General features: G+C 45.0%; 1 protein-coding gene across 1 annotated transcript in view; it reads right to left on the bottom strand.

Annotated features, from left to right (window-relative positions):
* Positions 1–5,149: 5,149 nt before the first annotated feature.
* Positions 5,150–25,335, bottom strand: part of Mirr (iroquois-class homeodomain protein mirror) — a 58,017-nt gene continuing 37,831 nt past the window's right edge. Inside the window, exons 4-5 of the mRNA XM_078185222.1 lie at positions 7,494–7,798; positions 5,150–7,379 (exon numbers count right to left, since the gene is read on the bottom strand). Of these exons, the coding sequence (XP_078041348.1) occupies positions 6,439–7,379; positions 7,494–7,798 (1,246 nt within the window). The 3' untranslated portion in view covers positions 5,150–6,438. The remainder of the gene's footprint in view (positions 7,380–7,493; positions 7,799–25,335) is intronic.

Raw genomic sequence — 25,335 nt, 5'->3', positions numbered from 1 at the left:
TTAGAAAGATATTCCTTATGTTGCATTAACTTCCAGTAAAAACCACTCAACAAATAGCAAGTAGAATTCACGAGACAGAGAACATAACTTCGTTTAATATTCGGTTTCTTCAAATCGTTCAGAAACTGCATGCAAGTAGTAATCAGAAGTTTTTGAACATGATCAGTTACACGGTTTGCACGAATGCCCGTTGACTAACTATGGACAACCCTTTCCCGGAGCAGAGAACCCAGCGCAGAGAGCACGAGTTACGCTGAGCCTCATTAATCGTTATTTCATCGATTCGCAGCACGCTCTAAGGGTGTTCCCACAGTATCCGCGTGTACTTGCAAGATAAGTGGTCGATTATGGTCCCTCCCCTTTCCTCGTCGCGGCCACTAAAAACTGCGTCCCCGTTGGGCGGTAGATAGTGTTGTCTCAGTTAGTACCCCGCGACACGATCATTTTACAACTGGGCTACTATATTGGTAATGGGTCGGTTTATCTGTTGGCGGGTAGGTATTGGGATACTGCGCCGTCCTCCTGGCGTCTCCTACACAGGTATGTATATACACACCTGCATTTTTGCACATCGGTATCTTTATGGCGGCATAAAACGGGTTTACCGGGCAATTTAAATGCCGTTCGCGGCATTAACGCCGCATCGTAATACATTTTTGTAATTCTAAAATTAGACGTCGCGCTCCCCTTCCCCTAGGCGCCGATAATGCGCAACGACAAATTAATTCCGCGAACGCGACCGGTAAGCAGATTGTTCCTCACCTGCCGCGACTCCTTGGATTGTCGAGCAATTCGATTTCATTTTTCGTAACAAGAAAGAAGCAAGGAAAAGTTGTCGCGGTAGTTGCCTCGTCGCAACTATACCGAGTCCGCAAGTTCTAATTTCGGTTGTAATTTTAATTTCGCTTTAATCACAAGAGTGGTTCTAATTTCGCTGTTACGCGATTGTTTACTTTCTTGTGCGAGCAATAAAGTGATTAATTTTTTGGAAACAATAGAGTGACCAATTAACAAGAGCGAACATCTCGAACATGTGGTATACGATTAAATTCGTAATAAAGCGATTCATTTTTTTTGAAAACTGTAGAGCGTCGTGTTAACAAGAATGAACGTTAACGATTTAATCGAACAGCAAAATGTATCGGAGGTGTACGTTTTTTGTAAGCTTGCCACTTTAAAGGTTTCGATAAATTAATCACTTTGCCTTTCATATGAAACGAATGAGAAAACAATCGCATAAAAGGAGGAAACCAAAGCTAACAAATGACGTATGATACACAACTGCTAAGCAATTATTACACACAACTACTACACAATTGTTACACGGAAAATTTATATCAATATGAAAACCGCCCTAATTTCTGGATCGATCTACTACTATAGCGCTGAAAGAGGGACGAATGGTTACCGAGACATGTCACGCAGAGGCAGGCTGCAGTAATCAGGTTACACAACGGCTGACATTAGTGCGGCCTCCTAAATTTACTTTTCCCAAGCTAAATGCATCCCCTAATCTGTATCAAGGTCGAGCATCGCCGAAGCGTTGATTGAGGATTGCTCACGGTTGACGGCGATTCTATTGGTCCGGCGAAAAAGGAATAAAACATCTCTGACCCAGAAACATCACTAGAAACAGCCGTTTTAGAAAGTCCAGGTTCCAAGAAGGAGCTTGTATGTACCCATGCTCGATCCAAAGAGACAAAAAGTAGAATTGCAGCGTGTAGAATGGGTATTCAGCGTCCGTAAATAGACGATTCAATTGTGAGCCGGGACAGGAACTTTCGTGCACCGTTGAATCGACATGATCCCACAACCGGGATCGCTAATACCATTATTCACTCCTCCGCTGCTGCACTGACCACTCGACGCCGTTCTCAAGCTGTAAAAGCTATTGCCTCCTATCGGTTAAAACGATCTGATAAAAACGTTGATAGTTTTACAACGATGCAATTTCTATAGCTCGTAGAATATTTATTATAGCTTATCGTCAAGTAAATTTTAAGGAAACAACTGTTTTTGGTGTGCGCTCTACATGGTATAGAAACAAAACTACAATTCTCAAGTCGTTTTATGATATGAGACACACATTTTACAGTTTATAATTAGACAACGGATCTTTATGCGAAGTAAAAGTTGTCCGTGTTAATACATTTTCCTGAAACGAGCCAAATTCTTTATTAACAATCGGGAAACGGACGTTCGGAAAGTAGTGTATTGTCACATTTAACGCGAGATAAATTAGTGTAGCTCAGACATTGTGAATAAAATAAAAGGTTTTATTGTTAGAAATGACTCGGTGAATTGTTAAAAAAATCTCGAGTCGAAACCGAAGGAGGATATAACTCGTCATAGTTTTCTATTACAATTATTCATATCAATATTAATGTTCATTGTATTCTAAAATATGTCACGTAATAATTATGGTATGGTTAATTGTAAGTCGTGTGGTCGCTTATAACCTAATTAATGTGACCTAGTTAATGTGACTGCACTGAAATAAATGAATTTATAATTTAACTTACTATAACAGTATTTATATTTGATATTGTTTTCATTGTTTCGTTTTCACCTGCTCATGCTTGCTGCCTACTTAGAATACACGACAGGACGACCTACCAGGATAACGTCCAAGTATCAAGATTTAAATAAAACGTATCATAAAATTAGCATGAGGAAAGGCAAACTATAAATACATATTACTTGATTGAAGCCGCTAACAAAATTTAAATTTGTCAAAACATGAAGGTAGATTTAAAAGACAATGCTCCAGGCAAAGATGGGTAGATTTTGTACGAATAACGCACCACGAGTAACAAATAATACACTCTCCACATTGATTCGATATTTACGAATAAATCTGTAGCATTAGTTAAAGAAATTTATTCGAACACAATTTTGATCATTATTCGAGTAATCATTTATTCAAGTAATTAACCTCTTGCACTCGTGATAAAGATTTCGTGCGAGATCTACTAAATATGAATATTATTAATTTCTTCTACATTGAAATAAAATGAAATCCTTTTGTTATCAAAGTTTAGACAGTTAGGAAACAAAAATGATCTGGTCCTATTAAGGAAAATATTAAGGACGAATAAGTGCCAATCAATGCAACGTGTAAGCAATCGTAGTGCAAGGGCTTAAGGGATAAAGCAAACAACATTGTCAGGCCGAATCCCATAGACGACCCTGTAATTACAATGTATTGAGGAGCGAGACCGCAATAGTTTATTCACTATTTTCAAGTACCTTCTTTTCTTCACAGCTTTTATTTAAATACTAATCGAATAAAAACGTATTCGAAATGTTGCTCGAATAATGTCTATTTCTCGTTCTAGACGATCCAACCGGATTACCGTGGAGTACAGGGCAGGGGAGCATCCAGGGCCAAAGAGAAAATTGAAATATCATGGTCCGACTTCCCGTGGACAGAGGAGTCCCGTTTTTGGAGCAGCGATATGGCAGGCACGGAAGGCACGGTTGCAAGAACGCGGCGAGGGGGTCTCCGGACCGGGGCACCGGTGTCCGCATAACTCTGCGGAATCTATCGAGTGGGGTCGAGGAGGAGAACGAGGAGGAGGAGGAGGAGGAGGATGAGGTGGAGGAAGGGGGGGGGGGTCTGGACCCCCACAACCCTTTGAAGGTTTATGCCGATTCAGGAACGAGTTGATTCATGAAGACGGGATGGACCTCCTTGGGATCCGCGGCTCGGTGCCCCCAAGGCCGTGGCGGGTGGTCCCGCGGCTTGATTTCTTGTTTCCTCCACCACGGCCGATCTGGCCTGTGTGTCGTTTCGCCTCCGTTCCTCCTCGGTTCCTCCTCGGGGCCCTCGAGTGGGACAGCGAGGGACGGACCCTACCACGCGAAGCCGTGGGACAGTGACAGAGGTCCCGGAGACCGTTGCAGGACCGAGGCAAAGAAGGGAAGGCTGTCCTCTGCGCGGCATTCCCCCGCCGTCCGTATACCTATAGCGATTGTCGATTTAAATGTTTACTAATAACCAAGCTTGTCCCGCAACCACCCAGAAGTCGGTCGCTTTGCATTTTTATAAGTACATCTTGCGGTCGGTTCCGAGAACGAGGACGTTTCATATTCATCCGCAACCGCCGCCGACGCCGGCTCGACTCGCCGGACTGTCCCCCGGCATCCTCATCGGGAGGACCGTATTGTCTCTCCGCTACGATCGGGATGCATGCGCCACGATTAGGCCGACAACGGCATAATGACTCGCGTCCCTCCGCCGGCTGTGCATGATCCCGCTCGTTAATCGAGCAAACGGGGAATCTGTTCGATCGTGCGCTTCTTCGAGGAAGCCGATGCGCTGCTGCGATGTGCTCCCTGCGAGTTCATCGACGCCGAATCGTGTGAGCCGTGCTGGAGCTGCGCGGGATAAGCACGTCGAACGTCATTTTCCTATCAATTTCGAATTAGACGAAATTCCATAAAGAACTAACCAATAAAGAACTTCTTTTAATTAGCCTGAACTTGTTGAATTTACGTGTACGAACTATGTATAGAATGAAACATCTAATATTTTTCACTGGAAGATTTCCATCGATTTTAATCACATAATAAATGTTCGATGAAAGGAGAATATTTGCTTTAGTGAAGTTTCCAAATCCTTTTTCAATATATCGTATTTTGTATTTTAAATAGGAAATCCTTAGGTAGTGCAAGTAAAAATATGACAAACTCAAAGATGAAAGTTATCATAACTTAACCTTTGGGTGAGTTATTCTTCAATTTTTAGTTTAAATATCGCATATATAATTTCGCCTCAGAAACACTGGAGCTACAATCTGAAGAAAATTGAATTGTAACGGCAAATTTCGAATCCTAATTCTCCCCACAAATTCAACCCCTCGCGTCCCTACCCCAAAACTACTTATTAAAATCGCCAGACACATAAAGCGCCGCGTCAAACGGCTGTCACCGTGCTCTTACCTGTTCAACAGCGCCGAACAATGGAACAAAGAGTCCCCACGAGCTATCTTCAAGACAGCTCCCAGTTTTCCGATCTCCTTTTCCCACTGATCTCACGGTGATTGATCAGCGCCGATCGCTACAGAGTAGGACAAAGGGGCGCGCCGCGAAATAACAAAACCTCCAACGTTCTTCTTTTTTTTTATAATGATTCGTTTATTGCGAAAGGACACAGTCTGCAAGCCATCTGCCAATGTGGCATATCGGCGAGCTCGCGTGAAATTTGGACACGAATGACTAAAAGGTGATGGCGATCGTTCACTCTCGACATGACATGATATGTTGACGGTCGTTGCGCCCCCAGCGAGCGTCGCCGTCGCCCCCGGCCCCGCTTTCCTTTATTACATAGTACGTCTGTAGAAGTGTTGCGTCTCCGTGAGCCTTGTGTCTTGTGTCCCTTGGGGGGCCCCGGGGGCCCGCAACAGCAGGGCGCAACGGGAATTCCGGGTTCTGGCGGGTTACGGGCGGAGTCGAACGCGTCTGCGACGGGGCCCGGCGGGAAACATGAAAAGGGGGTGGGGGGGGCAGAAAATCGAAAGGAAAGATACCTTTGACCGTCAACCGATTCGCGAGCATGATCGCGAAGAACAGCCGAGCTAATAAATAAATAATACTTGCGAACGAAGGGGGCCCGGTCACCTTCGGTGATCGAACCGTCCCGCCCGTAACCCGTCTCGATCAACGATCCATACCTCGTCATGATCGACTGAGTCGACGTGAATCGATAATATTATATAAACATTGCAATAACAATAATAATATTAATAATAATAATAATAATAATCATAATCATATAATAATAATAATAATAATAATAATAATCATCGTCGTCGTTAGTATGAATTATGATCTCAAATATTATAATAATAATATCGTACCTACTCTACATACAATACATACACTGGCCGGACGCTCTCTACTGGGCCCTCTCTACTATTTACAAACGCATAAATAATAATTATTATTATTATCGTGTGTGTGTATTTATATATATAGTACTTTATGTATAGTATTACTAGGATAGGTTTTCCATTTTTTTTTTCCTTTTAAACCGCGATAGCTGCTGCTGCTACGGAGATAAACGGGAGAGGGGCAGAGGATAGAGAAGTGGGTGCTACAAATTTTAATTCTTTCGAGGACGCGCAAGAATAGAGGAAGGGGAAGGTGGGAAGGGGCAAACAAGGTTCTCACCCGAAGAGACTAGGAACGTGGGATTCGCGGGGGAGGAGGATCGGGAGAGGGAGGAGGGGGAGCGGGGCAGTACATCTTGTTCTGTTGTTCTTCGGTCGGTTACTGTACACTAATTACAAGATCGTAGTCTCTTATTATTGTCATCCACACCACACAGCGCCACGCTTTCGCGCTCGCGCTCGCGCGTACGATCGTCCATCGGCGCGGCGCGTCGGGTCGTTCGAGTTGTGTTCGCGAGATTCGACGGCTTTAAGTCGAGCCGAATCACACTCGGCCGGGGGACTTGAGCTCCTGCGTTGGCGGCAGGTTTCCGCTCGGATGGGGCGACTGGTCGGACCCGCCGGAGGAGGCCGTCGACGAGGAGGATGGCGAGAGACCCGAGGACGCGGTTGTCAGGAGGACCGCAGGCCCGCCGAGTCCGCCGCCACCGTTGATCGAGAAAGGTTTCACGTTGCCGCTGGCGGAGACCGCCGACGCGGAGGAGGTTAGTATGCTGGGGGCAGTCGAGGGCGGCATCACGCCGCTCAGACCGCCCAGAGTTCTCGAGTAGGTCTCCAGCAAGGACATGTCGCCGGAACCGAGATGCGAGGCGCCGTACAGGTTGCGGTAGAAGTCCGGATGCGGCCGGACGAACTGCGTTCCCGTGTGCATCGCGGGGTGCAGAGGGTGGTGGGGTGGCAATCGACTCGCCAGGGGACTCACCAGTTTCCCTGCGCCTCCTCCGCCACCTCCGCCGCTGGTCACGCCACCTCCGCCGCCGCCCCCGCTGCTGCCGCTGTATGGCGACGACAGACCCGTCATCGTCGTCGGCGTTGGACTCTGCTGCTCTCCGTCTTTGCTCGCCATGTCGGCCAGGGACCAGATCCGGGGCTTCGTGGTGACACCGCTTACGGTCGACGGCGCGCTCGTGCTAGGAGGAAGATGATGACTACTCGGTGACGTGCTCTCCGGGGACGGGTGACGGAGCAGCCTGCCATGCGGGGAGGACAAGTACGCGGGGTGCTGCAGTTGGAGAGGGTGCCTTGGCTCTCTCTGGTCATACAGACACTCTGGACTGTCGGGACCACTGTCGGCCCTAGACTCGCTCCATTCACTCTCGGTTCTACCTTGGACACCGCCGGAACCGCCACTCGTACCCAACAGTTCCATTCGGTGCGCCGGTCGCTCGCCATCTTCGCTCGAACCGGTGCCTGAGTCTTTGGAGTCTGGAACACGAGGGGAGCTTGCTTTTAGGGGGCAAGGGGTATGAGGGGCTCGAGATTCTAGGTGAGCAGAATGCAGGATGTATTGTTTCGGCGACGCATCTTTTAGAGACTCACCTAGTCGATCTTTCTCGTCCACGCTCTTCCTTCCACTATCGTCATCTTCGTTGTTGTTGTCCTCGTCCTCCACCCTGTTTCTGGGCTCCCACGTCATTTTATTCTCCTTCTTAAGACGCCTCCTGGCGTTCGCGAACCACGTCGATACCTGTGTCAGAGTCATTTTTGTGATAATGGCCAGCATGATCTTCTCGCCCTTCGTCGGGTACGGGTTCTTCTTATGCTCGTTCAACCAAGCCTTCAGTGTACTCGTGGTCTCCCGTGTCGCGTTTTTCCGTCTCGCGCCATTGAGGTCCATCCCATAACTGCAACAGGCAAACGAATACGTTGGTTAAGTCACAAAATCTTTCTCTAGAACTATCCTAAACATCCTGCAACGCTGTATTAAAATAGTGCAAGACAACTGTGATAGATTGTTTCAGAAACTTGTACACCTAACTTTACATCGGTAATGAGAAGATGTGTCGTCGATCAAGACAGTTAACGGACCGTTAAATTTCCAAAGTCGCATGGCCAAGCATTCGATCCCATCCCCGTCGTGGTATAAATAAAGGAACCGAGCATTGGTCGGGAGACCAGTCCAGCACCAAATTGAAAGCATTAACCTCCGCGGTGGTACGAATAGACGTCCCCAATATCGCGAAGCGAATCGAAGCGGCGAACTGAACAAAGTCTTTAATGGAAACGCTTCGGTGGGAGAGGAAAAGGGGAGGCCGGGCAGAAAGAGATAGCGGGAAGGAGATATAGAAAAGGAAGAAGAGAGGCGGAGGAGTTAGAGTCCATCCTTTTATTAAGTCCTTCCGACGTTGGCCGTTCTCGTCGTCGTAGGATGCACGTGACCCGGATATAAGGCGGTCGAGGACCGTACACAAGTCGCGATACGTTATACGAGCAAACTGGATGAGAGAGACACACCGCGATCTAAGCGGGAACAGGGGGGGAACGGCGGAGCAGAGGAGTCAGAGGGGATAGGAAGAAGAAAACGAGGAAGATGGCAAAGTCTCCGGTGGAAGCTCGTGTCGAGAAACTTATCCAATCGTGAGGCTCGTTACGCCTTCCCCCGCCCGGGTCCGGTATAAAAGTCCGAGTCCTGCTCGGTTAGAGGAACGATATAAGCGGGTAGCTACTACTTTCGTCCCGAGAGCAGATCTCTATCTAACGGTTTAAGCTCCTTCCTTCCATCCTGGCCGGGAGGAGTGGAGTGGAAACGAGTACCCCCTCATCCCCTCTACGCCGACCTCTCCTCCGAAGGCCCCCTACCAAGCTCACGAAGTCGGACCAGAGCGACCGACCCCGGGGATCCCATTACTAAAAGACTAACCCTTATCAAAGATTAAACTTCGGTATAACTGCTGAATCGACGGGATCGAAATTAAATTTTCCACCGGCGGCCGACTCCCGAGGACTGCGGAGATGCTTACTCCCCCCTGCTACTCGTTTTTTTCCCTTGTCCCACCTCCACTCGACTTCGTTCTCTTCGTTGCGGTCCCCTTTTCACATTTCTGCCCGGTCCGCTGGAAACCTTCTGCCCTCGACCCTTCGAACTCGCAGACCTTCCGGTTACCGTGGACAATCTGGACCCGGTGTTTGGTGTCGCTGATCCGGGGATATTTATTCTAATTGCTATTGGCCTCATTTTCTGGTAATTCAAATTCGTCGTTTACTTCATCTTTTTAGGAAAAGCCTTATTCTTAATCAAATTTAGAACTGCTTTTTGTATGCGTGTACGATGATTCAAAGGTTGCTGGATTTATCTGATAAATATACAGAAATTATCTTCCTTGTATTTTTAAGACAATGTTACTTGATAGATCTCGATAGTGTCTCTATCTCAGCTGTCTATGTTAGAGCCAATAGAATCTGCGAATTCACGACGAGGTTCGCTTTGACTCGTCAGTCTGGATCTTCCTGTCGTACAATAATGTATCTTATATCGTTCTTTAAAATTTAATTATATTGTAAAGTATTCCGCAGTGTTTTCGTTAGTTATTGAATTTCTAGAACAGTCCAATAGTTAGAATAACAGTCATTCAGTTGTGTCCAACAGAAGCGAGGAACCGCTTTTCCGTAAATTCTTAGTCTACCAGAACAAGCTACTAACAGCAACCTATAATTATTCTCGAGACGAAAACTGTCCAAGTCGCAGCGTCTGCTAAAAGGGTCACTCGCCAGAAAAATCCCAGCAGCCGAGGACCAGGTCGCAACATCCTGAACGACGAGATATCGTTGCTGGAAATCCCTTCGGAGCCGCCTCGGAAGCGCACCTTTGTCGAGGCTGCGTGACGGGTAGCCGCCATTATTGAGCTTTATTTCCACCCTCTTTCGTTCCGGGTCGCGAGCTCGTGTAGGTAGGTGGGTGTGTGTACGTGTGTGTCGACGCGCGGGACTGACGTTCCTGTTGTCGGCGGATCGAGGGGGTGGCCCGCGGAGATGGGAAATTAATAAAACTGTCACTTATCTACCCTTCCCGGGGGCAGGCCTAGCCCGGCTAGCTCTCGCTTGCTGCTCGGTATCTCTGCCGGCTTACTCTCTATCTCCTTCCAGCCCGTATCTTTCGGAGCCGGTTGTTCGGTTGCGGGCGCTCCATCTGTCTTTGTTTCGGCGGGGGTGGTCGCGCGGGATGCGCGGGACTCGCAGCAGCTGAAACGAGGCGCTAAACATTTCAATTTGGCATCAGCCGCTTCCACACCGGGGATGTAGGGAGACGCTCACACGCGCGTTCTCTTCTTCGGCACCACCCCCGCCGGCCCCAGGTGTGTGTTTCTCTCTTTCCCGTTGAAACGGCGCCCATCCGGCACGCGGAGGGTCGAAACCTGAGCCCCTGTGCACGCTCGCAAAGAGAGCGAAAGAGACGGAGAAAAAGAGAAAAAGAGAGAGAGAGAGGGAGAGAGCGAGTGTGTGGAAGTAGAAGAGGACGATATAGGAGAGAGCGCCGAAGGGAGAGGAGAGAGGATGGCTTAACCCCCGGTCTGTTTGCGAGGAGCAAATGGCGTTCTGCAGTTATTTTAAAATTCAGCCGGTGGCAGGGGGGCGCGGATCGGATTAAAAAATCAGAGTGGAAGCTTGTTTCTCATGATAACAGCCAGCCGCCCCCGAGAGCGGGAACTGCTGCTTTCTACCGATTCCGTCTCTCCTATCCCCCGACCCTCGGCCCTCCTCTGTCGAGAGACTCTATCTCTCCGCCTCTTCCGCGTCCACCTGTACCCTCCCTCACCCTTTCCTCCCCAGCACCCCGCCTTTCTCTCTCTTTCTCCCTTCTTCCGGGATAGAGTTTTTCGTTTCTCCAACCAATCTATCGCTCGCCCAGCCTCGACGATATCGCCACGCTACCGACGTCCTCGACAGCTTTAAATATGGCCGGTCAGGCCGCTGGAATATGGATCTGTCACCAATCCATGTATGCGCGTATCCTATTATATACACATTATACACTTATGTACAAGAGCCGAGAGAGCTAGCAGATTTCACACAAGAAGCTGATTCAATCAAAGCTTGTTTGCATAGTGATTGGTCATCGACCTCGCCGATGCTCTTTCGCATCCATCGTATGTGACGTTGTCGAATGATCTTTTAAGCAATGTTTATAATGAAATGTATAGAAAGTAACCGGAGTTTTATTTTGTTCAACTTGTCATTTATTTTATTTTTCTAGTAAAAAGAATGTAATATGTCTTATTCGATAAACTTAAAATTAATAATGTCTGAAAACAAATCAAAGGCAGAGCAAATGGTCTGCCCTCAGTAACCGGCTTCGCTGTCGTAAAGTGTTTGATTCCATTCTACTCGTGTGACGCTGTAGAGGTAGCATTCGCACCCTCGAGACACGAAATCAGAAAGACCGAACCAGAGGTGCAAAACAGGCCTAGTCGATCGACCATCAAAGTCCACCGAATCGGCCATTTCCATCGCCCTCTCCCCCTCGCGTTTACGTTAAACGCGTCTGTCAAGGCGTAGCCTTTAAGGGGGATAAAACCGGAGGGTGAGTGACCATGGCCAGTTCGAAACGAGGCAGGTGTGCGGCTCGCGCGACTCCGCCCCTCGTTACCACTCGTAACTAGGGGTGATATCCGACTCCTTTCGTCCCTCTCCCTCTCCCCCCACCCCGTCACGTTCCCAGTCCCTCCTGAACCCGTCGTTCTCTTTTCCACGGGGCTCGCTCAGCCGGCGCGCACCTTTGCGCCCAGGTAGGTTGGCGGCCCCCACTGGCGGAGGGGTTCGCGCGCTTTTATCAACGCGAAGGTGCAGCCATTTCGGTGACGGCGCCATCTTCCCCCGACGTGTGTGCACGCACATGGCACACGGAGGGAGCCGTTCAAGTTGCTGCCTCGTGGTCGCGTTTCGGTTTAATCAACCGCGAAGCCACGCCAGCCGAGCCGCGGTCCCTTTCATCTCTGTCCGACCGCCCGTTCGTCCTTCTCCGCTCGTCCTAGTAACGCCGGAGTCATCCCGGTCTCAGGTATATTCGATCCACAGGTACCCTCGATCCCCCGAACCTGGGCGTCCGATTGTTTTAGCAGCGAACGCATTTCAGGCTCGACCGAGCCGAACGCCGTGCCCTGTGCTCGCTCGTTTGGATAATGAGCTACATCGGGTTCCAGGGCCTCGGATAGGCTACCCTCCGAACGGCCGACATCTTTTTCTTCGGCTGCGAGACCCATTTGGGTGCGCAAGGTCCCAGGGTGGGAGCTAAGGCTGTCGGAAGACGTTAGCTCTGCAGACGAGGCCATTTTGGCTTCGCAAGTCGGATACTTCGTACGAACCAAAAATAATCGATATGTATATGTTATCCAGAATTTGTTGCACATCTAATTTGTTCTAAAACTTCGCTCGTTAGAGCATCAACTCGTTAGTGATAGATAATTGCTGAATATATGGCACAGTTGTTACTGGAAACAACGATTTCACGTGAAATAGTATTAATTAGAGACGAAGTAAAGAAATATATGCTACAAATTTAATTTATTACTGTAGTTAAATTTTATATATTGGTAATATAATTTTAAAGAGTATTTTAAAGAAGAGGCCGATTATATATCTCCGCGCAACTGTAGCATATTTGTTTGTTAGAAAAGTCTGTTGGCTGTAGTATTCGTTCATCGTAAGATACCCCACTGTGTTAACAATCCACGATAAAATTCAGTGCATTGATTCATAATGTACTTAAATTATCAATAACTTTTCGATAAACACAACAAACTTAATAAAGTGACAACTATTTTAAACTACTTTGAAATATAATATAACTATCAAGAGATCACCAATTCCAATCAAACTTGCCACACATGTAGAACGCCAAAAAGTATTTCTTACCCAACTGTTTACAGTTAGCTGCTTCTACTTTCAGAGCCATCACTTAACCAACCGAATGGAGAAATCTCTACATTACTAAGTCATCACAAACTAAGTCGTTCGATGATCTTTTAATTTCTTTATAATTCCCACGGTATACGAATGTTGACGAAGTAATTGATGCCATATAAGTTTGCTTTGAAATTTTCATTTGATCGAACAAAATTCTGCAATTTTATGAAATTCTATAGGTTTATAGCGCGGTCGTGTTGAAACAACCCTCTCAAGTTGAAGGTACAAAACTCAACCACACAACAGATTGCTCGATCTAGCTAGGACGAATGCCAAAAACAGTTCAAAGATCGCAAGAAACGGCATCTTCCCGCAATGCTATCGATCCCGAAGCGTGCTATAGGTAGCAGCTTGGGCTCCCGAAGGACTCGTTCGCCCGTCAAACTTGAAGCGATCCCCGCGTCGCCGGCAGGACGAATATCCAGGGCTAATGAGTCGGGCCGCGTAACGTTCAGGATGTGTCACGTCGCGGCGATGATGTACGGCCATTTAATGACCTGGTTTTAGTCGCGGGGTGGGTTTTTGTTCAGGGTTGCGCGGCAAGGGTTGCGTCGGCGACGTCAGCCAAGTGAAAAGTCAGGGACACGCGTTTTTCGTTAACGGGGACACACGGCGATGCCGTTCGACATGCAGATGACAGCGGCTCGTCGGCCGAGCCTCCTCTCGCGATTTTCCCATTAGCCTTAATGGAGGCAGATTAGTCCTGTCGGGCGAGCGCAAAGATTTAATGACTCGGCCGCGCCTCTCTCTCTCTCTCTCTCACTTTCTCTCCGTCCCCGTCTCTCTCTCTCTCTCTTTTCTTTTTCTCACTGTCGTTTCCTCTTTCGACACAGTACCACGGACTGCTAGGCGAACGCTTTTACGGATAACGCGTGGCGACCGAAAAGGTCACGCCACGCGTACAGATACCACCCTGGAAAAATCGCTCATGGGAATTGTGATTTATCGGCCTACCGTTTAATGAACCTTTAGGTGCCGAGCCGCTGACACCTTCTTATGCAGTCTGGCCGGTTCGGTGCGGGACGCAGGCTTTCGATCCTTCTGAACCTCCGATCTTTGCTGTCCAAAGTGTATCAAATCATGTGGGTTCTCTCACTTATTTTTGTTGCGCGTGAAGTCTGCGATCTAATTACAAATTTCTGTTAGGAAATTTAATATTCTAGCCAGACACATTTCTGTGGTCGTAATTTGCTGCAATTTTTTCGAGAAAATTGACAGATTTCGTTTACGAAGTAGTACTTTATTTAAAAGTACACAATTGAACGATTGGTAGAAATTCTTCTTGTAGCGAAATCTCAAAAAGAAATTGAGCAATAGTGTTTTACACAAGAAACGTTCATGTTGCACAAGGAAATAGTCTCTAGGTAGAAGGAGGTGATATATGTTGTACAATAAAATACAAAATGCACAGCTCACAAAGTGCAATATATAGTTTACAAACGGCGTTGAAATCGTTTGAGTGGATCTTTTTCTGGCTACCGTGAAATAATCAAAAGCGTCTTTCTCAGAACGTTGCAAAAGTGTGCTCGCCATCTTCAAGTCAACTAATGTCACTAAAAATAACGCTGTTGATCGTTTCAGATGTTGGTAAAGGAATCGCCGAGGCGATCCATCGGGGAAATCGCGCGATCTTTCGTCGTGTTCTCGGAGGTTCTCTCAAACCCCATAACGTCGAGAGCGTTCTATGTCGGCTTTTCCAGGGATACCGAGGTATCTCGGTGGCAGCCCATAGATCCGGCGTCGGTTTCTTTATCGCTCGATAAAGGTTGCCCATTGTAACGGTAGAACAGGGACAAGTGTAACTCCGGAACGGTACAAGCTCGCGCGTACCGCGCTCTATCACCGGGGTTTTGTAAATTTTCAACGAGTTAGCCATAACAGCGGGCCGAGAGTAATCTCGGCTAACGATAATTCAGCGGTGGCTGACTTTAATCGCGGCCCATTGGGCCGGCTGCGCTGCCTCGAGATGAATTTAAACGATCGTATGACAAAGTAGCGGGCCGTGTATCATTTTATATAAACTCTGTTACGTTTGCCGCGGGAACTGCGACGGAGGAGGTGAAGGTGGCGGAGACGGAGGCTGAGGAGGAGAAAGAGGGATGGAAGCTGGTTGTATAATCTCCCGGAGAGACGAGAACACCGGCTCTTTGTATGGGTGCACACGCGATCGCGTCACCCGTGAGTGTTTCTCCTTCAGCGATGTCCGGACACCGCCAAACAACTGTGCACGGATACGCGAACACAACGGTGCTGGCAAGTTTACGATCGATCTGCCGCGTTGCAACCAACTGGCAATAAAGTTGGATGTGGAACAACCGACTGTCACCGCGGACACAAAACTTCCGAGCGAGGAGGCGCGCGTCTCGCAAGGGGTGAGAGCTCTCCTCTTCGCATGCTCGAGAACACGGCGAAGATTGCACTCGATTTCCTTTCCTGCACTCTGTTTGGAGCGATGATTAATTTGCTGGGTTGCCGCGGACTTCATTTTCACCGGTGAATTTGGAAATGCGACAGCAACGTAAAAATTATTTGCAACGAGGGTATCGCAGATTGAATTGCGCGCGTTAATAACCAATCGTATTTTCATTTTGAAACAGTCTATCAGTGAATTTAATTGAGAAAATAATTAAAAGATACCTTAAACTTTAAGCATAAAAATTCAAAACTGAAATTCTAATTATCGCAAAGACAAATATAATTGATCAGTCACTTCCGACGCCTATTGTGTCGCGTCAATCTAATTGTCGTGTTATACTAGTAATGTGAATAATTTCGATATGTTGACAAAGTTATTTATTCTCTGGGAGGCAGGCGATGAATTAGAGTAATTTTGAAGGGTCGTGAACGTGGGTGGGCAGTTTGGATACTTTTGATCACAGTCAGTTTGCACAATGGGAGCCAAAAGAGCATCTTACGATCGAACCCCTAAGCCTCCCAGTGCAACCATAAACGAACATCAACGTCGACAGACAGACAATCCAGACGGATAAATGGATCAGTTGCCCCATGATTCAATATAATTCCATCCCAGGCGAAGACAGCAAATATTTGGCGGGTCGTTCAGAAGGGGTTGGCAGCTTACTCGAAGCGTAAATCAAATAAGCGATCTTATCGTCGGAGCGTACGGTACCCGATGCCAACGCTAAATGGTTCACGATAGCATCTCTCAGTGACGATCTAAATGTTAAACTGTTACTGCATTATGCTAACGAGACTGCTTTTGTAGTACATGTTCTAAATATATTTGAACTTCACTTCGAGTTACACCGTTTGCATTTATTCTATATAAATGTAGAAAATTTTGGAAGAAGTTTAAATAACAGAGAACTATTTAACGACCTAACATAACCTAACTTAGATACTATATAGTTTCTTCGTAACAATTATATATATTTTTTATTTGCTCGTTTTATTTCGTCAAATTTGTATGCATGACGAGTATACTCGTCAACTTTTGTCAAACTTTATTTTGCTCTTCTGAAGCCGATCTGTATATTACCATTATTGTAAATATTGAATTGAAGTGACTACTAATTATTGAATCCTTATTGAAGGTAACAGAAGTTGTCAGGAATTTGTAAATTTTCAGATCAGCGTCAGTGTCTTTCGTAGATCCTCGAACGTAGCGAAAGGTCGCTAGAGAAATGTGATTTAATCTTATCGGATCGACGGGAAGCAGATACAGCCAATGGTGAAAATCAATTCGAGTAAGAGGCAATTTCTGTCGCGGGCAAACACCAGACCCCTCGCAATAACTCGTCCCGCGTTAATTTGGTATCGAGCGCAGCCATCGAGAGCCACGACCCTCCCCCTCTTTTGGTCTAATGATGGAAACCGATGTGTGGTTTGTCTGCTCTATATCGGCTGCAACGAGCCCGTTGGCAGAGCTCGGGCTCGCTTGAGACAAAGTTTACGTCTGCGAAAACAGGAAACAGATTTCAAGCGAATTATCCTGTAATTTTTCTGTAAACCGGCCTGTCGCAGTGAGCGTGTCATTTTTACTGACCATTTGGAAGCCGTTCCCATCAAGGAAATCATTAATAATTTAACCCGACCCGCACTATAACCACAAATAGATACATAGTCACGGAAAGTGGGTCGTTTATCATCGCTACCGCTTCCTATTACATAAAATCAACATTAAATATTAATGGAACGTCGTAACGCATGAACACTTAATACACCGGAGGCTCTATCCATCGAATACAGCATAGTACCTGTTCCCGGTCACAATTAATTCAGATGGTAGCATTCATTCCGATGCTCGAAATAGACGTATCGAATCGCCAATACGTCGGTCCTATAATACGATGTTCCGATCGCGTCAATAAATTCGTCTATAATCTGCCGAGCAGTCTGACAGCGGTATAATCGCTCAAACACAATTTCCTACGATTATCACGATTTGATAAAGGTTGGCGAAATTGAAGAAAATCGTAGAAAATGAAATAACTTTGCCCACTCATTTCCTCAACAGTTTCGATTTTACTCGAGAATGTAAGGTATAAAAAGACCATTTCGAACGAGACGTGAGGCGTTCTTATGGAATTATAAGAACTTTGTTAAAGTCACGATGTTTGCAATCACTGCACGTCAATTTAGAAATATATAAGATAGCGTTAAAGTGAATATTAGGGGTAAAGCAAAAATATTAAATAAAGAAGAAGACGCTATTCTTTAATAAACAACGTTTCAATTGGCGTTGAATAGCGCAAAGGTCAAAGAAAGCAAAGGAGGGACTTTAACCCCTTGCCGTATTTCGACGAGTCTGGCTCGCCATATAGGTTTCTATTAATATCGTGTCAAGTATAAATGTTATTCCGTTCTTTGAATGTTATTCCATTCTTCTCGCAATAAATATTTTTCCTTTTCCTTCTAAGCAAATATTACAGGCAAGGGTCTAAGCAGCTTTTAACAGTAACATCTGCGATCGCAACAAGCTTGTTTTAAAAAACACTAAAATAACAAGACACAAGCAAGAGACGAAGTAAAATGACTTGACGGAAGGGAAGACTCTACAGTTACTCCTAATCTATTTAGTAAAGGATATCACACAGTCCAAACAAACTAACGAGAAACACAAAGCACATTTCAACATCTATTTTTGCTACCAATATTAAAATCGTGTCGATATAAAGTTCCTGCTCTAATCATCAGCAATTAAAAAACAAATCTGGCGAGGTTAGAGTAATCTTCAGAAGCGTCTGCACGACTGAATCGCGATTCTTTTGCGGAACACTGAGCCAATTTCGTAGGTAAAGGGGACAAGGTGGAGGAGCTCAAGGGCCCGAAAAAATGTCAAGGCGGCTCGCACAGGTGTCCCGCCTCGATTCCACCGATGTATCAGTGTCGCAGCTGCGCGCGGGCGTGAATTAAGAATTCGCGGTGCGTCGGCAGGTCCTTAAACGCGGCCGAAGATCGCAGCGCGTGCCGACACATCGGTCGTTGTACGGACACACTTAATAATACGTGTCGACGATCGCGGAGGAAGCGTTAGCCGGACATAGAGCCGAGAGCTACGTAAGCCGGCTGTGTTCGTACAACGAGCGAGAGAGCCCGATACACGACCAGCCAGGTTGTTTCTTATTGTTTACCCTATATGTCCCCGGAAGCAGGGCCAATCCGCCGGAAAGACGAGACCGTTAACCCGCACGATCCCGAGACCTCGCGGCCGCGCATGCCAACTCTGCATTATTGGCTTTTTGTATGTTAAGTGGCCGCAACGCGCGCGCGCGCGCTCACACTCGCGCATAATGCTCTCGGATCATCATCGAGCACGAGCACACACCTTTTCTTACACCTCACAACAATTTTCAGTGGCGCATCTATTTTCTGGATCTATCTGATCCTGAAGGAGTTAGGCCGCTTCCTTTAGAGAACTCGGGCGCTACTCGCGAGCTATCGGTGATCTCAGGGAGGTAATTGAAATGTTTCTGCACGATATAAGCCCTCGGAATACCTTCGCGATTATTCTTATAATGCTGCTCCAACCTCTCCCATCAGCGATAATTAAACTGTGGAATTTTATGCATCTGTGGCATATGGAAATTTTTAGATTGTGCAAAGACTTGTGTATTAACCCCTCATACATTCTTCGTTTGAATTTTTTATTGTACTAGTATGTTTTGCATCTTGTTTCAACTCTTTGCATCCCCAACGAATAGAGACACCAATGAAACTTTTCATATTGTAAATTCAAACAATTTCTATGTTAATGTTATGAAATGTTCTGGATAGCGAAAAAGTTAAACTTGTTCCGTCTTTCTCAATTAGGCGTCCATCGTTGTCACTTTGATTGCCATGTCAGTCACACATTGGTGACAGGACTAAGTAGACCGAAGTTATCTAGACTGTAGCAAATTGTACTCGTTGCAAGAGTTTTATATGCCAGGAATTGCCTCCACAAATCTTATCAGATCTATCGTTACATTGTAAATTAATTGATAATTCTGATTTTGTACGATTTTGGTATGACAGTCAAAATACATCAGGAATTTATCTATCGACCTATTGTTGCATCGATTTTCCATCAAGGATACATTGAGCTGAGAAAACGAGTTTCTCTAATTTTGCATTGATATATCATCCGCATAAACGGCTACAGATCTGTTGTTTCTCGATAGGCTCTACATTATACTCTTGACTTCATTGACTAAATTAATTTGTAAGTTTTTTGTTTAGCATGTCTCGACAAGTTATCAAGTCTCCGCGCGATACTAAATTAATTTGGAAATATCAGACAATGAAGCTTTTTCTTCGTTTTGTACGATCTCATTGAAAACAAAATGCTTCCACGATAACAACGATAACAATAATAATACTCCCTCTCTCTTGTAAACACAATTGTCAAAACTAATATTCGTAAAATATCGTTTGAGACGAGGATGGTGCAAACGTTGCTAACGTTGCGAGATTTCGTGAGACGACGAATTTTCAAAAATTAATTCGCAGCAATTACAAAATTTACAGTGCAATTACAAAACCTAACTCTGAAAAGTTGTAAAACTGAATTGCTTTCTCAATTGTGCAACTAAGTGGTGCTAAAAGATGTACGATAACCATCTGCTACAATATTATCAATTTGCAATTCCTGTAGACCGTTTTCCTCCATCTAAAATACATTTGATACATTTGTAACGACAAATTATGCAATACAAATTACAAAACAAAGTAGTTTACAAAACTCTCTACTTCGAAATTAATTCTCCATCGAGCGAAACCTCGTGCAAAAAAAAAAATGGTCGACCCAGATTTCAGCTACAGAACTAAATTCGTGCAGAAAAGCGGGGTGTCGCGCGGTCTAGCACCGCCAATCGTTATATTCACGCGTTCGCTTACACGACTTTCTTGCTTCTTAATTATTTCTTAATCGCCCGTTACCCCGGCCATGTCCGACGGACACGGTAATCGGGCCTATTAAGTGGTTAGCCGGTGCGCGTTACAAACGCGAATTCTGTCCGTACACGATTCGATAAGAGGTTCGCGTTGTTCGCGCGATTATTTCCAAGTGTGCGTTACGTAACCGCCCGCGAGCGATAGTTTGTTCGTTAAGCGACTTATCGATACAACAAATGTTGCTAGCATTCATCCATTTAATTCGAGGTGCTCCGTGCGCCCGACAAAGTTCAGACATAAAACGAAAATTCGAAACGTTGAGCGATTTATAAAGTTCGCGGCGAGCACCGTTGACAAGCGAAATCGCTGTATATCGCGGCCGACACGCGGGAATAAATCTCGTGCCGCGGCTTTTATTATTCCGGCGAAAGAAAGGCGGGGAAAAAAACGCTCCTGATAACGTATCGGTCGTCTGCGACAAATAGACGCGAGCGATTCGCGAAAACGAGGAAAAAGTCGTCGTCGCGCCTCGACCTTATCGCGGCCGATGTTTCTCGTGGCCCGACACCGTCGCCATCGCGATATCAAACCCGAATGCGACCCACGGTTCATTAGACCGGCCCGGTCGTTTGAAAAGCAGCGTGCTTTATTTATACGGAAAATTGAAAACGCTAAATTGCCGGCGGTTGAACGCGCTGATGGAAGACTGTCGTTCGTGTAGACAGGTGAAGAATAATCAATGTCAGAAATTTCAATAATTGACTCGTTTGCTGAGACGATAACGGCTAGTAGTAGTTGACTTGCTCGAAATTATCCGCAAGCCTGGGGACTTGCTTGAGTGCAGTACTTGTTTCGTTTGGAAATAGGTAATTGCCGTAGTTCGCGCGAGTTGCGAACGGCTATCGTTCATTGACGATTCTTTGTTTGAGGTACACGATGTTTGCAAATTGCTGTTAATTGCTTCTTGCTCGTACAATTCGCTAGAAAAGTAAATAGGGTTTCAGCTCGAACATTAATGTATCGTACAATTAGTTTTATTCAAGCAGACTAGCGCAATTTAATTCAGATCGTTCTAGTAGGAATTAACTCGGTTATAATGTATCAAGATGATTGTTCACAAATTCTAACTAAATTTAATCAACCCTTTAATTCTTTCAAGCATTGACGTGAAATTAGAATTGAAGATCCTCAACATAATGTTACAAAAAAAATATCAACGCATATCAGCAAAGTACCATTAACAGCATGTTCAAGTAAATGGACAAACACCTACGACAGAAACCTTTCTCTAACAGAAAAATCATTCGTTTCTTATTATTATACTTTTCTTGTATTAGATTTTATTGTATTTATATCTGTCTCTCTTTCTCATTTATTCTCGTTCCTCCTACATTTATCTACATTCTTTATAATCATACTCGTATAATATGCTTTGATGTCGCTTGTAATAAATAAATTATTACTACAATACATAAACAACGATTGCGTACAACACTCTATGTACCTCTACAATTAAAACTGAATTTCCCTGAATTATCACGTACCGAAACCGTGTAAACAGCAATTAAAAATCGAATACGTCGAGATAAAAGAAACACAGAGCCATCGATATCGCGTGTATCGAAGCCCGCGCTCGCAACAGGTGCAAATCCCCGATCTTCCGGTAATTGTTAGCGCTTGGAGGTGGCCGCGGTTCCGGTTTGGACCGGCGGTAGGTCTCCGTAAAGGAAGACCCGGTGCTCGAGCCGACTAGACCGAATGGCTGCTAAGCAAGCTGTAGTACCCGATCGCTTCCTTGCATACGAATCGGCATCCAGCGGAAGTGCGTCACGAGTGCTCGGCCCCTGTACAGATTTCCACGTCGGTGACCGAGGACAACGTCAACGAAAGACGACGACGACGACGACGACGACCACCGGGTCGACGAGTACGTGACCGGTTTTCCCCAGACCAGATAATGAACATTGGAAAAATTGATCGAAACCGCTGATACCGATGTAGCGCGTCCCCTACGGATAACGCTATCGTCTCCACTACCGCGTCTTATCGTGCCACAGGGAAACGGGACACGCGATTTTCTCGAGACGAGCACGCTGTCGTTACGATTGCCCGAATTAGGCTACGGATCTGTCTGCGAGTCTGAAAATCTCCGTGTTGGAAGATACGTGAGGTGAATGAACCAAACCATTTTTTCTTTTAATAAATTCAGACTATCGAATATTTTGTAGTTTACAGACTTTTATGCTTTCATAGAAATAGTATAGTTAGTCAAGAAGAGAGTAACTTGTCAAAAAGAGAATACCTCGTCAAGAACAAAATAGTTTATCAAGAAAAGAACAATCCGTGATACGTGAAATAAAGACGGTAATACGAACTAGTACAATATAATCGGATAAATTAGAAGCGATTACGAAACTATGGAACGAATAAGCAACAAGTTTGTGCTACGGTTGTAAACGACACTCGAGCCTCTTGCATAATGAAGTACAAATTTATTAATAGATCGCGGATTTTGTACATCGGTTGGACATTCGTTGACACGAAACGCAACGATATGAAAACGGAGACAATTTTATTTTCGACTTCGTAGATAACACGTTTATCGCACTTGAAAATTCATTTTTGCACAGATGCAATGACTACGGCTATATTTTACTGCAATCTACGAGATACGAATTAATTAGTCCGGGACAATTTTTAAACAATTTAAATCATTTTTCTATTGCTAATGCAATCTCGTTGACATTAACTACTAAATCCTGCTACACATCTTATTATACAGTTGCGCGGTTCCACTACCATAAATCTTAAATATTTGTTTTATTTTTATCGTCATTAAATGACGTATTGCGGAGTTTTTTCCTGTTGTATCGAACGTGTATAACAAGTTGTGAACGAAATCGTGAACGAAGAAATATCGGTTGCCGGGCCGACGCGAATAGAAGCGACACCGATAACAGACGAAAAATGGTGAGAAAAAGGGGAGTGAGCTTATGGTAAAATTGAAAAGCAGGCCGGAAACGCAGATTAGAGCTGATTATCGAGAGGCGAGACGCTCTTGCCACCTTCGATCCGTGCGGCCGAATTCCTAATCTCAGCCGATATGTATAGTTTCATATGCGGCCCCGTCGCGTCGATTTATCGAGACCGGCGAGACCTTTCACCGGTCGCATCGTGACACGCGTTGACCGATTCCGACGCTAAACGCGAGAATAAAAACGCCCAAGGCGACAGTCCCGGGTCAGCGGAGCGCTAATTTATTAGAATGTTTATGTGTTTCTCTCGCTCGTTATCTGGCCGTGTGCGCGGCCACATCGGCCACGAACGGATCTTCACCGTACAGCACGTACTCGCGGTGTCTGCTGTATTCGTATATGCTTCGTTGTCTCAAAAGCTGTTCAAACAACACGGAAAATTTTGGATAAGACCCTAAACGCTCATGAAAGACAACCTTCTTCGGTGCGACGTAATTGTTCTCTGTTATCCTGAGAAATCGGAGACACGATTTTCTGCTATGAAAGAAGATCCACAGAGGCGGCGTAAGTCACATTGTCCTTATTGCGCGAAGCAAGGAGTGTCATTGTTTAATAACATGTGACCAAATTTATTGTTAAGATAATGCAGAGTCCAGTTAATTTATAGTAACCGTATAATTTATTTCACTTGTTCTTTTAACATTTGCGCGCGCACAGATTACTTTTCAAGACGTAAATCATTGTTTCTCATCTCGAAGTACTCCGTCACTTTAAAATATGTTACAATTACAAGCAACATTTTGTGAAGACCTGCTGTGTTCTGCTGCACAAAGAAAACGAGAGATTCTGCGCACGTGCTCGAGCGATAATTCGAAACTAGCGGGGAAAACATTTTATAACTGGATTGTAGAGTTTATGTGCTTGTATCGGGCGTTAATGGTCACGCCGCCATTGTCTTTTCATTGCACCAGCTGTGAATTATAATATCAGTTTGGAAAGCCTGATTTGATGTTTTGTAATTGTGATGGTATTAATAGTTTCGAATTATTTGAATGGACAGATTTAATTCGATGCGTAAGGCATTTCAATGAACGCGTTTGTATGAAAATGTATCAATCATCGAAAAGATTATCTCGTTACAAACATTGCATACGTCGACTGGAAGTCGTAAAATAATTTTACAGGTACCTTTAAGGTTTTATTTTTGTAAAAATTCTGCTTTTACTGCAATAAATAGATCTGGAATTTACATCATAGTACTTCAGCAGTGAGTCGATCTACTATTACATTATTGTTAAAATTCCCTGAAGCACAGTATAAAATGAAATTCGCGTAACCAACGACCATAAACTCGATAACGAAGCAACGCACAAATTTCATACTATGTACTCAAGAAACTCTCCACATGAGAGACGTCGACCGTTCGCAGAAGCGTTCACATCGAACACACTAATTTCATAGCTAAATGATCTTCCTAGCACAGTTCCTACGAATCCAGATAATGCATAAAAAAGTGATGATAACTCAAGCAATTTGCAACGCTAATGGAGATCCATAGATCGTATCATTTCTAATGACTTCGCGCTGCACAATCTCGACATTGATTGACGTCACTGCCTCGGTCGAATAAAAAGAATCTTCCTTACAATTTCTCGAACGTTTCCAGAAATATAGAACGCGCATAAGGTGAACACTGTGCCAAACTAGAACTACAACTTTTTATGCAATGACGATGATCTCGCCGCAGAAACATGAACGACCAATTTCGTGTTTCCTTTTAGTTTGATTCCTGAAATTCAAATTTCTTATCTTGAACCCCTTCAAGTAAGATACTTGACGGACATGTTCATCCTGCGGCCGTTTAACCACTGGCAACAAGGATCTTGAAACTTGTGCGAGGACTATTGGCGCAAACGCTCTGAATAATTGCTTTCTTTGTTTTATCTAAGAGTGTTATAATTGTTCATATTTCGGGGCACTGCACCGACGAAGCATATTCTGTATATCTTCATTAATTATATCTTCACTGTATACCTTCAAAGTATATCTTCATTAACAATAGATTTGCCATGAAGGGTTCTTATTAAATCTGAAGATAGAAACTCTTTTGAATCACAGCGAAAATATTGCAGAATGAGAGACAAGTTTAGTAAAGCCGTAATGAATATTTA

The sequence above is a fragment of the Augochlora pura genome, chromosome 7 (genome assembly GCF_028453695.1).
Source record: "Augochlora pura isolate Apur16 chromosome 7, APUR_v2.2.1, whole genome shotgun sequence".
In the NCBI taxonomy this organism is placed as follows: domain Eukaryota; kingdom Metazoa; phylum Arthropoda; class Insecta; order Hymenoptera; family Halictidae; genus Augochlora; species Augochlora pura.
Note: the sequence above shows the minus strand (reverse complement) of the source record. Positions and strands in the feature narration are given on the sequence as shown.